The sequence below is a fragment of the Scomber japonicus genome, chromosome 10, assembly GCF_027409825.1.
Source record: "Scomber japonicus isolate fScoJap1 chromosome 10, fScoJap1.pri, whole genome shotgun sequence".
In the NCBI taxonomy this organism is placed as follows: Eukaryota; Metazoa; Chordata; class Actinopteri; order Scombriformes; family Scombridae; genus Scomber; species Scomber japonicus.
The window spans coordinates 5,946,720-5,964,198 of record NC_070587.1 but is presented as its reverse complement, the minus strand read 5'-3'; the positions used below and the strand labels follow the sequence as shown (position 1 = coordinate 5,964,198).

Genomic DNA, 17,479 nt, shown 5'->3' with positions numbered 1-17,479 from the left:
AGCTCCCATTATGTTTTTGAGGACGGTGGACTGAATGAGCAGGGATACAGCTGTTAGATTAAAAGTTGAATAGGTGACCTCACCGGCTCACTTTGCGCACCATTTAGGTGAAGCCTTAGACGGAGAATCATTTTACAATTTAATAAGCTAATAAACGTGACATGGCAAGTAGTTTCAAGTGCCCTTGAGGGGTCAAGGGACAGTTTACAATCCCATTTAAAAGCTTGTTCTATTACCATGCTGACAAAGGCTCAAACAGGGACGGAGAGGGAGATGAGTGCATTTTGAGACAGCCTCTGTGATAAAGCAGATCTGCTCAATGCAGATAGGTCAGTCTGAACCAGACTTATTGCATTCTTCCTGAAGGTTCCCTGGAGTCGTGTTGTAGCCGCCATATTAACACTTTATTGGGAGAGACCATTGAAATTTAATTGTTGAACTTTTCCCATTTATCAAAAAATGTCCATTATCACCTGTAAAGAATTATCAAATTTGTTCCAGGATTCATTATTTTAGTTAGTTTAGCACTATATAAATATAACTCGTCTTTTTTGAAACCCTTGAATTGAAAAACCCTACTATTCCTTCCCAGAACTGGGCCCCATTGGTCATGTGTTTCTTCCTGAAAAATAGTGAAGTTTCACAAATTCAAACAAGGATGTTGCTACTGTTGTCGCTGCTGCTGCTTGGTTAACACACATATGTCCTCCAGTGTGAGCTACACTGAGCCACAGTGTTTCATCTGGCTCTATCTGGGCTGATGAGAGCCTCTCGTCTATCTGGGTCTGCTGCAGCTGCTGTGGTGAGTGGCAAGCCTATCTGATGGCTCTCCTTTATCTTCACATCAATCGACTTGCTGTTCCTTTCATTTTGATAGTTGTGCCACATTGAAAAGAGAAACTTCATAAAACTTGTTTCCAAATGACATAGGTTCACACTGGATAGTTTGGATAGCAACTTACAGACCGCTCGACTTAATTTTATTTATAACTCTAGCTTTATCAGCTCTAATCAGGCCATTCTGTACTTTTGACATAAATCATTCTTTGTAGTTTCCTGTCTAATAATGTGAATTTTAAATATATGAAATACTGCTGTTATAGAGGATCTTTATTTATTTTTCACAATTCCAAGATGATATACTCCTTTTTAAAATGAAATTACGTGGAGTGCATTGCTCAAGAAGTGTCAAATTGTGAATTAAAGTTTTGTAGGCGTATCGATAGGAGAGAAAAAAACAAGAAATACTCAGTACTGTTCTTAGGTTTACTTTTTAAGGAAATAATAACTTTGTCATGTGTTTTGTCATTTTGACTGTTTTTATAATGTTACTGTGTATCTATGGTAGTAACATAAGAAGAAGAACTAAGCAGTAAGAAGAAGAAGAAACCTTATTTTGGACACATGCACCGGTCGAAATCAATAAAATGAAAATGAAACAAAAGTCAATGCAAGGACAACACAGTAGATATATATATGTAGATATATATGTATATATATATATATATATACATAGTTACAGACATGAGTTCCAATGCCTCTAAAGACAAGAGGAGTATCTTGTGTCTCTTTGTGTAGGCTGGGCTAATGCCATTACAACTTCATTTTTGATTCATTTAACCAAACCATTAATCTGTACATTAACATCCTCAACACAGCATGAAAGGTAGGGACATTGTTAGAAACAAACGTATGACTTGCACTCTGCCATCTTGAAAGCTTAAGCACGATTCTGAATGCATCATTAAATGCAACGTGAAGCTTGTTCATTTTTGCTTTGCACCATAGATGAGCTGTATAGAGTGGAGTACAATATGCTTTAAAAAGAGCTGTGTTTACATCATCCATACACATGTGAGGCATATTAGCTTGTGCGTATATTTTGGAGGACCTGTTTATATTCTTGCCATCCATAAAAAAAGAGGATGTGAAACAGATTGTTTTCCTTCTTTGAACACAATGATTAATCTGTCCAAAGTTTAGGAAACAAAGTTTTTTAATGTTTAAATACAAGAACTAAGTAACTAAAAACTTAAAACAAAAAATGTTTCTTTCCCCAAATACCATATTTAAAATAAACGGTTTAGTGTGGGAAATAACACCAAAAGGGGGAAATAGTGGCAAGTATGTCATTGCACTCTCTGCCAAGGATATTGCTAAATCATGAAAGTGGGCGTTTTGTAACCCCCAACAATAACGGGAAAGGAAACATATGGTGGCTATAGCAAAATCATTATTTTTCACTGCACGTAGTGACATGACTCACTGACAAACAAGATATTAATCCATTTAAACCAAATTTGATCCATACATTAGTAAGACAATTGGCCAATACAGTTAGAATAGCCAGTCCTGTCTTCATTTTAAGTATATCAAATTGGATCTGTTGACAAAATACACTCTAAATTTCATAGCATCTTCTCTTTCTTTCTTTACCTCTCTTTCTCCCGACTGCCTTTTGTCAGAACCAAAAGGCAGTCTGTTAGAGGAAAGCAGGAATTCTTAAAAGCAAAGCAGCCTTTATGCACCCGACTGATAAGAATGTCCATTTCTCTCACATCTCTTTAACACTGACTTCATCAAAAGGCAGGTTATTATGACCTGAGGGCAGCAATCTGTCTACGAGTTACATTTTTCTAGTAATTTCTCATGCCATCTTATAACATTGCTGGCAATTTGGCAGTCTTGACTTAACGTAACATTGCCACCCAAAAGTAACGTTATTCTAGACCAGAAGTACATGGAAGGAAGAATAACTGGAAATCCAACAATAAACCATCACCATTGAAAACTCAAGGGTCCATGGGCAATACAATTGTGGATATAGCCTGCATGTTTTAGCCTGAGGATCAATAGATTCTTCAGTTGTTCACCTGAATAGTGAAACCAAGATCAGTGTGTTAAAAGTCCCAACCACGGGAAGTTTCTCAATGTTGTGTTCTCAGTTACTGGCTCTGTGGACATGCGAGAGTACATGTGTCACGCGTTCTTGTGAGCTTGTGTGCACACACATGTCTGAAATGTATTTTAAGAAATCATTGTGGGTCAGCTAAACTCAGTCAGACAGGATCAGACAGAGCTTTCCTCCCTGTTGAGTTCTTAGCTGCATTTAATAATTTCCTTTTTTTTTAGTACCACTTAATAATGAATTGGAAGCCTGATACTCAGTATGGGAGATTTAAAATGCCCTTGTAAAAACAGAAATAAAGGGAAATACACATTGTCATTACATTGTTATATGTATTTCCTTTTTAATGCCCTGTGTTATAAATACATAATAAAAGAAACATGTTATTAGCTGTAGTGAGTTTTAAATAGAATAAAATTAAACTGCCTGTTAGGGAATTTTCCATCATTAATATGCACTGGGTCAAACTAGGCTTTGCGGTCATAGCAAGGCCTCACCAAATGATAGGTTTAGACACTGTCTCCCCTTGAGATAATGGTAAGCAGTGAGTCTGCTCCTTTTGGGAAAAACAGGAGGCATTGTGATAGTGTTGCTATAGCAGCCGAGGTCAGATATGTGTTTGACTGTTTTCCCTGGATGGGGTAGAGGTAACTGGAGTCAGAGGTTTGATATAGTGTTGGATGGAGGACAAAGGTCCTGAGTGAGGTCTAAGCAATGTTTTGTCCATAGACCAGTAGACTAAATTCTGTATATTGTAGATGTGTTGGATCTGCCCATATTTGGGCATGGCTCAACCTTGGGCATTATCTGTGTGGTTTAAAGTCTATCCCCGGAGGAGAGAAACTTCAGAATTGAAGGAAGCATCAGAACATAACGTGTACTGAATAAACCTTTTCAATACAAGACATCCTGGACTCCTGTCTACTCTATAATAACTCTATAATTAAAATCACTATCACTGCCAATAACTATTTTCCAGAGCCCACAGTTACATCTTTAAAATGTTTGTTTTGACCAAACCCATTAAACCTGTTCAATTCACAAAAACTTCAATTCAGAAAAACTCAGTTTTTGCCTCATGCGTGAGTGAAATCAGTCTCACAAAAAAAAACACTGCCCTAAAACCACATGTGCGTATATCTGAGTCATCACGTCAAATGCTGTCGCACATGTAATAAACCATGAAGTCATGAAATGTTTCACACGTGATGGGGATTTTTTTAACACAGTATGTGGAGTTCTCATGTTATCTGGTGTTCCATATATGATAATATGTCAAATAATTTTCTGTCAGTCATTTCATCACTTAATTGACTCTCTTGAGCACTGTCCCACACTTATAATGGTTTTGTCTTTCCTCCTCTACAGCACAGAGAAACAGGCCTTCACATCATGTTATTGTTGATGATGCTTTGTGAGCCAGCAACCAGAGTTCAGTGATTTTAAAGCGTTCATGTTTGTGGAATGGTGAGTATTTCCAGAAATGTGGTCCTCAAAATTCAGCTTCCACCCACCTCTGCTAATAATGCAATGCAATCCTAACTGATTCTTGAATTTAAAAGGCAGGTTGCTGACTTAATATCACAAGTGCAATATACTGGAGAATTACTCCCATCTGCTTATTTTACAAGCTCCCATCTTCTGCTCATTATACATGACCAATCAGCTGTGGAGCGCATGCCCAACAAGGCTGGTTACCTTCTAACAACTGGCAATTACAATTTTCCTGCCTGCTTGGAGGAGTTTTATCCCTCTAATTGAATGGCATGAGAGTAGAAACACGCTGTGTACAGAAGGTTATTGGGGATATCTATTTATTCTCACTACAGAGAATTTAAATTTCATTTTGTAACTACTAGGAGGGATTTAAATATCACACCCTCTGAGTAATAATGTTACATAAATGTTTACCTAAGCTGTCACAAATGTTGATTTTTATTATTCATGAGTGTGTCATATGTCAGTGTTTTGATTTGTTCTGAATGTACAGATAGCACTGCAGATTTTCATTTCTATAGTTTTGTGAATGCATCTTCTAGCTCTCTGTTTATACTGAAATATCATATATCCTCCAGCTATACTGAACACTTGAAAACCCAAGTTGATGAGGTCTTTTCAAACTACAGACATTATCACTCTCAGTTCCTCTTTCGCACAACACAGCGTGTTGCTTGGAAAGAGGGGCAATTCAAATATTGTTTTGATAGGGCATGGAAGTTTGTAATTTAAGAATAATGCATTTCATTTTGGCTGCCTAACAGGTTTTATCGTCATGATATCCACATGGGTGTCAGCGATTGTCATGCTGGTGGCATTTGTGAATGGAGTGAGAAATGGTGAGTGTTGCTCTCAGAGTGAAATAGCAAATCTAAATGGAAATACCTAACAGCAGTCACACCTTCTGCCCTTTGTCTTGGATTCTATCAAAATTGAATATAAAGCTTCTGTCCTTTTTTATAATAGTTATACATTACAAAACACAGGACATTTTCTCATTATTCTCATTCTCTCATTATTCTCATATAAATTTTCTCATTATTAGAGGATGACATACAACTATGTGCAAAGGTCCAGACGCCCCGGTCAGTGGTGCCTTTGGGGTCACCTGTCACAGCCACCTGTGTCATTAGAGACGACTGTCCTCTGGTCATTGGACAAGCTGTTCATATCGAGTGGCGTCTTGGCGATCGCTTCCTTCCCAGCAGCCCTGTGGCCTCTGAGAGCAGCAGGGTTTCCAAGGTTGTTATACCAAGCTTCAATTACACCAGGGAATTCCTCACCTGCTGTGTCCAGGCTTCACCCATTCAAATAGTAGGAGGAGTGGAGATCAGAGCTGGATGTGAGAGAGATTTCAACTTCTATTACATGTTTGCTCATTAATAATCAAATTACCTTGCCTTCATAGTTTCGTGTGCCACCAGTGAAAAATGTTTGGTCATATTTGAAGAGAAACATCACATGTATTGGAATATGCTTGAAATAAAAACATTTACAAATAAAACAAAAAATTAAATCAGATCATTCATGCATCATATGAAAAAATTGAAACTTTTGGCTCGAGATATATTAAGGAAACAAAAACAAAAAACTACAATGGCTCTGTTTTGTTCAAGTGTCAAGTATGCCATGACAGTGACCCAGTATGCACAATACAAGGACCCTGAAAATAAAGACCCTCAGCTGTCAGTAAATCAAATTCAAAGGGATAAATTTGGGAGCAAAAAAGTGAATAAGTTGCACCTTTCCCATTAACGTTTTACTCTGTATTTATGCATAGATCCACCTCCAGCACCTCAAAACCTCAGCTGTCAGACCAACCTTACCACCCCAAACACCCTGACGTGTGAATGGGCCCCCGGAGAGCAGGACACCTACTTCCTCACAAAGTACACCCTCCACACACATATATGGTAATCTTCTGCCTGAACAAAACATCTACTGGAAACACACACCGTCACAGTTACCAAACAGAAATTGTAATTTTGGTTTCAGGAATGTGTGAAGTGTCATTTACATAATATTTCTGTAAGGTTGCACAACTGAGTTTCCCACATTATGATTTCGTCATTTCAGGGATTCAAACGAGAGTCACGCTTACAATCTGCAACCAGGAGTCCACCGTTACACGATCCCTCGCTCTGACTTTGTGCTGTTCTCAGACATGGACATATATGTGAAAGCTGTGAATGAACTTGGAGAGGCAACCTCAGCACATATCACTTTGGAACCTGTCAGTGCAGGTGAGGATTATAGAAAATGTGCTTTTATTGAATGTTGTCACACTTGTTGTAGAAAACCTGTAACCTCCATCAAAGTTTCATTTACCAGCTATTGTCCAGTATTCAATAACTGATTATATTGGTTGATAGAGAATTGTAATTATTGTAATTAATTGCCAAAACCCAGATAATCTGGACCCAGATATCTATTCAATACTTGGAAGAATCTTGTTAATGTTGTGTCATATTTCAGGTTTTGTTGTGCAGTGTGCCCAGGTCAATAGTGAGAGATACATCCAGTGTGTCCGACACATTAATTTAACATTTGAATATAACCTTATGGTCGTCTATGTGTGTGGCATTCAATATACAGCAACCACTCATATATAGGAGCAATGTTCCTTCATTTTATGGCATAGTTGAAGTTTTAAGTTTGTTTAATATGCCCAACATGGATTTCAGTTCTATTCAATTTTATTAACATTCCTCCATCATCATATGTGGGTCTTATTTTGCAGTACCTGAATTATTAATAATTACATGAGGCCTTTTTCTGTTTAACTGTTTTATTTCAGCTAAGTTTGACCAACCGAGGATTCTGAAGGTTGAAGTTGTGCCTAGAAGGTATGGATGCCTTAAGCTAAGTTGGTGCTTATCCCAGCACCAGGCCTGGATGCATAATTTCCACCTGAGCTTGGAAGTACGACTTAAGACTGCTGACAGCAGCCAATGGAGTGAACCAGTGAGTACAAATCACTCTAGTGAAAACTGACTGTTTTTGTTGTTATTATTAACAATTTGATACAGTGGCCAAAAGCAGACATATAACCTGTTTGAAGGATATGATGCGTGTGTACGGAGTCTTATTTTTATGATTTGTGGGTTATATTTTAGATCCTTGTGATCCGTGCTAGGCCAATGAGACCTGTGGACCAGTGTCGTCTCCTCCATGGGACTCAGTACCTTGCCCAGATCAGAGTCAGATACAAACAGAGCCCGTGGAGTGAATGGAGCAGCAGCCAGTCTGGGGTCACCTTGGAGAGTGGTAAGGGCTTGGATCAATTCAGAGTGACACAACCAGTCACTCTAACATGTTCCAATCTATTGCCTTTTCTTCCATTTCCTAGCCTTTTCAATATATGCTAATGTCATGTTCTACATCTCCCATTGCTTTGCTCTATAGCTCAGACTGAATTGATGTATTGAGTTTTGCTGCACACTCTGGCAGCGAATCCATAGACCTATCTTGTATAGAAAACTTTTACTTTCTAAAGAGTGAAAAGTGCAGGTTTTTTGACGAGCTACAAAGTTGACAGCCGTCTTTTTCTTTTCAGCTCCCACTGGACGCCTAGACTCATGGATGAAGGTATCATGGGATCACATGCGCAAACAACTCAACATACACTTGTTGTGGAAGGTACACACATCACCCGTTGCTTGGCACCTGTCACAAAACTGATATATTTTCTGTTATAGCTCTGGATGAGTGTGTGAGGTCAGCCTTTAAAATATCTACTCTGTTTTTTTCTGTTTTAGCCATCAAAACAATTCCGCGCCAACAGCCAAAATGTGTCATATATTGTCTCACTGCAAAGAGTGGGACGGGTGTGCTCCACTGCAGGGAATAGCTGTGCTTTCCAGCTCACTGGGAGACCAAAGAAAGTGTATCTGAGTGCTGTAAATGCAGCAGGGAAATCCCCTCTGACTGAAGTTCCTATTTACCTACCTAAAGGTAAACCAGACCTTTTTAAACATGCTGGTTTCAGAAAATGGCTCAGATGTGACATATTTTTAACACAATGTGCATCATGTGTTTTTAGCTCGGGCGCCGATATCAGAACTTACAGCCATTCCTCGTGATGACACATCCCTACTGGTCCAGTGGAAAAGCCAGATTTCTCCCAGTCTCACTGATTATGTAGTGGAATGGAGACCTTTATTAAAAACAGACCGCTCCTTCATCCAGTTTGAAATTGCTGACAGAAACCAGTCAAGCCTTACCATAACAGGTATATTTTACAGTATTTATACTGTAGGTTTTAAGGACCATGTCCTACGTATTTTACTCACCTTTGATTTGACTTTCCTGGCGTTCATCCAACAGTACAAGAATTGACTCTTATGCAAGGTCTTCTTTTTCTTGTGCACAACCTGCCTGTACACACTGTTAGGAGCTTATGGGTACTGATCCACTCTAACCTCTTCACTCTCATCAATAGGCAGCTTTGAGCCATACAAGCCCTATGGGATCTCTGTGTATCCTAGGTTTAAGGATGGGATAGGCCTTCCTCAGACTGTTAATGCCTACTCTAGACAAAAGGGTAAGTCACCAAAGACACAAGGAGGATCACACAAAGAGCAGGCAGAGGTGTGGGAGTTAGACAGCATCAACTTTGAAGAAGTGAGAAAAGAGTTTGCCACACGAGTAAAGAAAAAACATGTATTGTGCAATTTATAAGCAGAGGGCTGGTGTGTGATAGTAGGATGCCCTCTTGTGGATAGAAGATTAATGATTTTTCTAATCATAGGCTGTAATATCCACTGTTGAATTTTGTTGTCTCATTAAACCCACTATAACTATAGTCAGTCATGATGATTTTTCTTTTTGAAGCTCCATCTGTGGTCCCAAAAATGAGAATTAAGAATACTTGGAAGTCTCATATCGAGCTTACCTGGGATGAAATACCTTTAGATCACAGAAATGGAATTATCCAGAGCTATAAAGTCATCTACTGGGATAAGAAAGGACTCGTTAATGGTAGGTGCAAGCTGGTAATTATGCTGTGTTAAAACATTTCCACACACATGACACAATCTGATGGGTGACTGTTATTTCAGTGGTGAATGCAGACCTGGAGGAGAGGAGGGTGATCCTGAAAGACCTCAACATTATGTCCGTATATGAAGCTTTCCTGATGGTTAGCACACTCAGTGGAAGCCGAAATGGGTCAACAATTCATTTTGAAATGGAGCCCTTTGGTTGGTGTTATTTTATTCCAGCGGCTCTCTTCAAACATGACTGAGAGATCAAGACAGTTTGTGTTCTCACATCTGATATTTCATTCAGTAAATGTATTTTCTGTCCTCAGATGCGGTCGCTATTGTGATGATTGTCACTGCATCTGGTGTTGGATTTTCACTGTTGATTATTTTTATTGTCATGACTTGTTTCTCCAACCACAAAAGGTAAGACCATAGATACACTGTGTTCAGCTGCAAAGCTTTGATGTCATGGATCCTCAATACAGTTTGATCATCTTTTGCAGGCTGAAGGGGCGTTTTTGGCCATCTGTTCCAGATCCAGCAAATAGCAGCATCAAAAGATGGTCTTCAGACTCATCACGGGTGCGGAAAATGAACCAGTGCAAGATGCAATGGTTTTTAATTAATAAAGCCCTGTTTACATTAAAGTTGCACTTCTCAATATTATATACAAATAATGGATCAAATGTGTAATGTAAAATGTGTTGCCCCTAGTGATAAACCCACAGAGAATTATGACGTAACTCTATAGTGCCCCTCAGTGAAGAGTTTGACTGTCTTTAAGATCTTTTTTGCCAACTTTTGTGCTTTGGCTCAGTCTCACTACTCATCAGAGTTGTTGCCAGTTCCAGCAGGCAGTTGTTTTCAGTGAAAAAGCTCTAATAGACCCACAGTACACTACCTGCCCAACACAAACAACAGACACACAATGTTAGTGATTAGCTGGTGAACATAGTGGAGCATTTTGCACTCAGGAGTTAGAAAGTCATATCAGACCACTAGAAACATCTGAACTTAATGAGATAATATGTCTTTACAGCCTGTTGCACTACTATCAATTAGCCAAAACTCAATTAGCCCACAACTGAAAATGCCAATAAATAATGTAATACAGGCCCTGTACAAATTATTTAGATGAATAGTTTGATATTTTGGTAAATAGATTAAATTAGATCACAAGATTGACAACACTCTCACGTCAGCATGCTAAGTATGAAAATGTGTAATTGTTATCTTACCTTAGCAGATTAGCTTAGCTTAAATGTTAGCATAGCATAAAGACTGGAACAGAAAAACAGCATGCTCAGCTCAGGAAGCAATATCAGCCACCAGGACCTCTACAGCTCACTAACAAAACATTTGTTACATCTATGCAATAACTGAAGTGTATAATATACTATAAACAACTCATTGTGGTTTTATTGGGTTTATGGGCTGGAGTAATTTTCTCATTTCACAAAAGATGTCAAAGTACTCCTTTAAGTACACCGGTGACTAATGTATTTTCCTTTTACAGGATACCCACACTTCCCTGGATAATGATGAGCCAAATCCAATATATCTGTCCCACCTCAGCTTCCTGGACCTATCTATGAAACTAAATAAAAAGGATGATGACCTGTGGTTAAACAGTGGCGAGGACACCAGTGATCTTGGAGACTCCATTTGTGGTTCACCCTTCATCCCTGGCTACTCTGGTTCAAACAGTGACTCTGTTCCCTATGCTACTGTAATCTTCTCTGGTGCTTGCACAAACCCACCTCCCAAAGAGCCTCATCATGTCTACCTGCGCTCTGAGTCCACACAGCCCCTTCTGGAGACAGAAGAATCCTTCAGTCCAAAGTGCTACCAGAATATGGCAGCTGATGGGATAACAACGGAGCAGTGTTTTTTTGGATCATGCCATAACATTGGGCCTGAAGAAGGAACAGATTCAGTTATTCTCTGGGATGACTTCCCATTTCTTAGAGCATTAGCCATGAATGACACTGAAAATGACTAAAAGTAATTTGCTGATTATAACAGCTGCAATGATTGATTGATTAGTTGATGGACATAAATTTAATCATAAATGATTTTGATGGGCGCGTAGGTGGTCGAGTGGTTACCTCCCTCTCTCTCCCATGTTTCCTGTCTGTCTATGCCAACAAAATCTTTAAAAAGAAAAAAAAAGAAACGATTTTGACCAACAATTAATCGTTTAGTGTTTAAAGTTTTGCTTCAGGTTCCCAAATTTGAGTATTTGCTGCTTTTTAAATTCTTACATTTAAGAATATCTTTGAGTTTTGGGCTGTTGTTTGGAAAAAAATACTGTAAGAACTTTAAGACCTCATGTGGACTCTCGCAAGTTGGACATTTTTCACTGTGTTGATGTTTTATACACCGAATGAAGATCAATTGATTATATACATGAATCAGAAAAAAATTATGAGCTATAATCAATAGTGAAAATAATTTAGTTGCAGCCTTACTGATTATAAGAGTAGCTTACTGTTATAAATTCCTGCTAGATTCGATGCTACAATGACTTGGATATTTGATGATTATGATGTTTTGACTTTATCGCACTGTGCAGATGTATCCTCACTTTCTAAGAAATACATTTTTTTAAGGTTGAAATGTGAATTTTTTTTTCTAAAGTACTTAAATGATATGAAGACACCAGTTTCTTATACTAAAAATAAATAAAGACAAAATCCTGGATACTGTTTCCTGCTAACTGACCATTTACCACTACACCACAATGGTTGCTTACTGAGAATAGAGATTTTATGTTTAAAAAGTTCTCTGTAGTTAAAGTTATTGAATAAGGACACAGTGTATTATGAACTTATTTAAAGGGCAGAAATCAAAGTTAGTTTTTTTTTAGCCTGGAAAAGAAACGCATATGTGTATTTTGCACTAATATTGAAATTATTTCTCAGCAACGTGACTACAATAAAATCCAGGTGTGTAGATAGGCAATTAAAAACACCATCTCCCAACCACTTTTCCAGTTGTTACTTATGCATCCATTTAGTTGTAGAACTTAAAAAGTAATTGATATTAGACCATAGAAGTGATTAATATCAATTCAATTTAAATATAGAACACATTTCCTTAGAAAATACCATAAATAATGGCCTATTCTTGTAGAAACATGGACATTCAGTTTAGACTGTGTTTTCTCTATAACCCCTCTAGTTCCTTGTAGCCTATTCTTTATTTGCTCCCAGATTTTCAATTTCAGGAGAAGTAGGAAGGGGATTTTTTAAGAAGCAATTGCAAATTTCACTTCTGTTTTCTTTTTTAAAAAAAACTAAGATACCCAAACAGTTGTGGAAATAGAGAAGTACATTCACTAATGTGAACTATTTCCATTTTATGCTACTTTATACTTTCCACTCCACTTCATTTAGCCTATTTGACAGCTTCAGTAACTTATTTGGCACAGTGGATAAAATAACAAGCTTTTAAAATACAGCATATTGTCAAAGATAAAACCAGTGGTTTCCAACTTTTTTGGCTTTTGATCAAAAAGCTGTGTAGTCAGGGTCATATTCCAGATGTTAACAGCTCCACCAAATAGGCCTAATGATTTTCCTTCTAATCTCCTCACATCATTTCATCTCAATACATGTTCAAATGATCCAAAGATATGAGAAAAAAATTAAAATCTGAAAATGTATTAGTATATCAGAACTTTTTTCCCCCCTCTTTCCTTCCCCATTAATCATCTCACGGCCCTAGACTTATCTACACTCAAAGAAATGATTCTTGGCCCCAATAAACATGAAGCAATATTTTCAAGTAAAGTGTAACTGAAATGCATAAAACTAAAGGTTTATTTAATAAGAATAAGTAAACAGTATGTAAATATGCATTCTACAAATGGAATGTAAACAAATCGAGTAAACTTTATCTGACTGGATCACATAAGAAGAAAGTGGGCGTGTGCCATCATGTTGTCACCATGGTAACTGCAGAAATCTACGGGTTTGCCCACACTGCCCTCACCCACACTTGGCACTGCCATGATGCGGAGCACATGCCACACGCATTGATCCTGACCAACGGACAGCGACAAGTAGGCTTAATACGGTAAGTTTAATTGTTTGTAATGCATTATGTTAATGGTAGTGATATGATATGTTAGAATAATATCGATATGTTATTTTTTTGTTGTTTTTTCGAGTTTCTCGAAGGCCTTTATATTTTTGAAAGTCTGGTGAAGTTCGATTAGCACGCCAGGATATGGCTTTTAGCATGAGCTAGCAGCACTGCTTCCACCCCGCTTATGTAAGCAGAATGAAGCTAATGGTTGGGCTAAGTTACTGTCGCTCAGCCTGCTCTATTAAAATACTTTGGGTGTCCGAGCGACCGAGACCGAGGCCGGGTGTCGCCGTTTCCATTGCCGGGACGCGACGGCCTTGCTAAGGGCTAGCTTTTTTATGCTAAGGGTTAACGCTAGGCTAACTGAGCACATGTTTAGCTGCTGGCTGGCACATGGCACCTGACCTGACCTGACCTGACCTGCTGCTGCAGTTGGGCGCTAACTCACCGACTTGCTCTGCAGTGGGAAAGCCGAATTACGGCAAGGCTACAGAGTTTAAAATATTTTGAAACGTATTAATTTAATGTCAAACCGAGTTTTTCTTTGTCATTGTAACATTAGCCAAATGCTGCTGTGTGGGAATGTTCTGTAAGTTAACATTTTAATGAAGGAGTAAGTTAGTTAAGTCCCATGAGCTGATGTAAATTGTGACTTGCCGATATAAATGAAATGATTTAACATGAATTAAATTCTGATGGGTGGTGTTAATAACTCTAACAAATAATATAATTATATTTATGTGAATTGTTTTATTTCTTTGTGGGGGGGGGGGGGGGGTTAAATGCTGCTCATGTGGGAATGTTCTGTTAGATTTTAATGAAGGAGTAAGTTAGTTAAGTCCCATGAGCTGACGTAAATTGTGATTTGGCGCTGTAAATGAAGAGATTGATAGACATAACCATATAAATTTTGATGGGTCTTGTTATTTATACTCTAAAAATAATATATATAGATATAGATATATAATTCTGAATTATTATTTTTTTGGGGGGGGGGGGGGGTATTCATTTTTGTTGAATTTTGGCTGGATATGGCAAAAGATAAAATAAAGTTATTTTTCAGTGTGTTCAAACTTATTTAACTTAATACCACTAGCATTTAGATGTCATCCCTGCATGTGCTCACACAGTCTAACAGACATTTCTGCAGTTTTTCATCCACACTGGGTACTAAAAATTTAATATTTTTCATGCTCCTTTTTTTTTTTTCTTGTTACTTAGGGCACATCACCATAAGGCAAAGTAAACGGGGCACATCACCATACTCCAAAATCAACAAAGATCAACTCAGGTTGTATGGGCAACCTCTCAAATTAGGTGAGTACATGTGATGGCATTGTCAGTTGTTGAAGCTTAATTAAGCCATAGTTTTCTGCTAAAATGTTAGCTTTTATTATATTTTCATCTGTGTTTCCTTTCTTTTCTAGGTAGAAGATGTGAATGGGTGTGTGGGAATGTAAGGTATGTGGAAAAACAGTCCCAAGTAGGTATGAATTGCTTAAACATTGCAAGCTAAAACATGGTCATCATGGAAGCAGGTTCAGGCATTGCTGCCCATATTCTAATTGTCCATGCACATTTAGACTTTGGAACAGTCTTTTGAGTCATATATACCGTTCTCACAAAGCTCAAACATCTTCAGAACCATCTGAGTTATCTATATATTCATGTCAGTTGTGTACATGTCCTAAACTTGCAAATGAACGAGATTACTTCAGTCATGTAAATGAACATTTGAGAAAACATGAAACTGTAACATGCATGTTCAAAGGTTGCTCTTTTAAAACTAACATTTACAATACATTTCATACTCATAAAAACAGGAAACATAATCCCCATACTGTAAATGATTTTAAAGCTGAGGTTGTTAGTGTTGTTGCAAGGTTACAGGAATCAGACACTTCAGTTATTGATGTTTCTTGTGCAGCAGACACAGATGTAGAATCTGAAACGGATGTAGATGCACATGCTTCTCGTATTGAAGATCTTCCCAAAGCTATTGAGCAGAATATAGCCTCAGTTTTATTGAAGTTGGAGCATGTTCATTTTGTACCAGCTACAGCTATTGATGAATTACTTCAGGAATTACACTATCTGTTAAGCTCTGTATCTGTTCCAGTCACATTTAACAGCCTGTGTAACATCCTTAATAAATGTTCTGTTACAGTTAATGAGTCAGTTGTCAAGGAGCTTGCTGAAACAGTGTGCAAGTCCTGTCCTTTAGCTAAAGCCTTTGCAAAAGATGGCCCCCTAGCTACAGCCTACAAAAGGAAACAGTATTATAAAAAACATTTCAATGTGGTAAACCCAGTTGAGTACATCCTTGACCCTAAGACAAATAAAACATACCAGTATATTCCTATTTTGCCTTCTCTTCAGCGTCTGTTAAGTAGTCGTGACATTTTAGAAAGTGTAATCCATACACACAAGACACAGGAAAGTGTCTTGGATGTAGTACAGTATAAATCAGTAAGGGATGGAATTTACTTTAAAGAAAACATTTTTTTCACTGGGGAGGATTTGAAATTATCAGTGTCACTATACGTGGACGACTTTGAGGTGTGCAATCCCTTAGGCACATCCAGAAAAACTCATAAACTTTGTGGTGTGTATTGGATTTTGAACAATTTACCACCTGGATCTCATTCAGCTCTTTCTTCTATCTACCTAGCCATTTTATGTAAGAGTACTGATGTTAAGGTGTATGGGTATGAAAAAATTCTAGAGCCCCTTTTACAGGATTTGATCATTTTAGAGAAACATGGTGTTTTTATTACAGGTCTTGGAGAGTTTGTGAAAGGCACAGTCCAGTCAGTCATTGCAGATAATTTAGGAGCCCACGGGATTGCAGGCTTCATCGAAAGCTTCTCTGGTGTGTACTTCTGCAGGTTTTGTACAGGTGAGAAAACAGACATTCAGGACAAGGCTGTTCAGTCAGGACATTTTAACTTGCGAACAAAAGATCTACACGAAACGCACGTTAAGTTTGCAAGGGAGAACTCAACAATCTATTGTGGAGTAAAGAGAGAGTGTTTTTTTACTAAGAATTTATCTTATTTTGATGTTACCCGAGGCTACCCTCCTGATATAGTCCATGACTTATTTGAGGGTGTTGTCCCCGTTGAAATTGCCCTCTGCATCAGTGAAATAATTTCCAAAAAATATCTGTCTCTTGACACTCTTAACAAATTAATCCTGAACTTTCCTTATAAGTGGGGAGACAGAACTAATAAACCTCATATTATACCACGAACTTACGCCTCTAGAAGGACCATTGGGGGTAATGCCCACGAAAATTGGAATCTATTGAGATTGCTTCCATTTATAATAGGAGACCTGGTACCAGAGGCAGAGCCTGTTTGGCTTGTGTTGCTTGACTTAAAAGAAATAGTTGAACTCGCTGTTGCTCCTCTTCATAATAAAGAAACCATTGCCTACTTAGACTGCAAAATCACAGAACACAGAGACAGGTTCTTGGAACTTTTTCCTGTACGACTCTTACCAAAACATCACTTCCTCGAACACTACCCCCAAATGATTGAATGTTTTGGGCCTTTGGTAGGGCAGTGGACCATGAGGTTCGAGGCGAAGCACAGCTTCTTTAAGAAAGTTGCTCGTCACACAAATTGTTTCAAGAATATACCGCTCACATTAGCAACTAAACATCAGCAAATGATTGCATATCATATCAGTGCATTAGATCTTAAACCTGTTTTGGAAGTTGAAAATGTTTCTGTGCTTCCTGTGGATGTAATGAACAAGGAAGTAGTGGGCAGCCTTAGGCAGAAATACCCTGAGATCAATGATGTACATCTTGCCAAAAATGCAACCATTAAAGGCATCTCCTACAAAATTGGAATGCTAATTCCATATGGTTCCACAGGTGGCTTACCTGAGTTTGCAGAGATCCTTCAAATCTGCATTGTTGAAAGAAGTTTGAGCTTTGTTGTAAGGGTATTGTGTGCATGGTATCGTGAGCATTTCAGAGCTTATGAGC

The 17,479-nt window shown here is 38.1% G+C and overlaps 1 protein-coding gene across 1 annotated transcript; it reads left to right on the top strand.

The window, feature by feature from the left end:
• The first annotated feature begins 694 nt into the window (after nucleotides 1-694).
• csf3r (colony stimulating factor 3 receptor (granulocyte)) lies at nucleotides 695-11,435 on the top strand. Its single transcript, XM_053327945.1, has 17 exons — nucleotides 695-802; nucleotides 4,277-4,375; nucleotides 5,170-5,244; nucleotides 5,451-5,747; nucleotides 6,186-6,318; nucleotides 6,482-6,648; nucleotides 7,203-7,369; nucleotides 7,522-7,672; nucleotides 7,962-8,044; nucleotides 8,164-8,359; nucleotides 8,448-8,636; nucleotides 8,847-8,948; nucleotides 9,239-9,385; nucleotides 9,466-9,606; nucleotides 9,717-9,813; nucleotides 9,894-9,972; nucleotides 10,907-11,435. Exons 3-17 carry the CDS (start codon nucleotides 5,181-5,183, stop codon nucleotides 11,390-11,392), a joined length of 2,499 nt encoding a protein of 832 aa, XP_053183920.1. The 5' UTR covers nucleotides 695-802; nucleotides 4,277-4,375; nucleotides 5,170-5,180; the 3' UTR covers nucleotides 11,393-11,435.
• The last annotated feature ends 6,044 nt before the right edge of the window (nucleotides 11,436-17,479 follow it).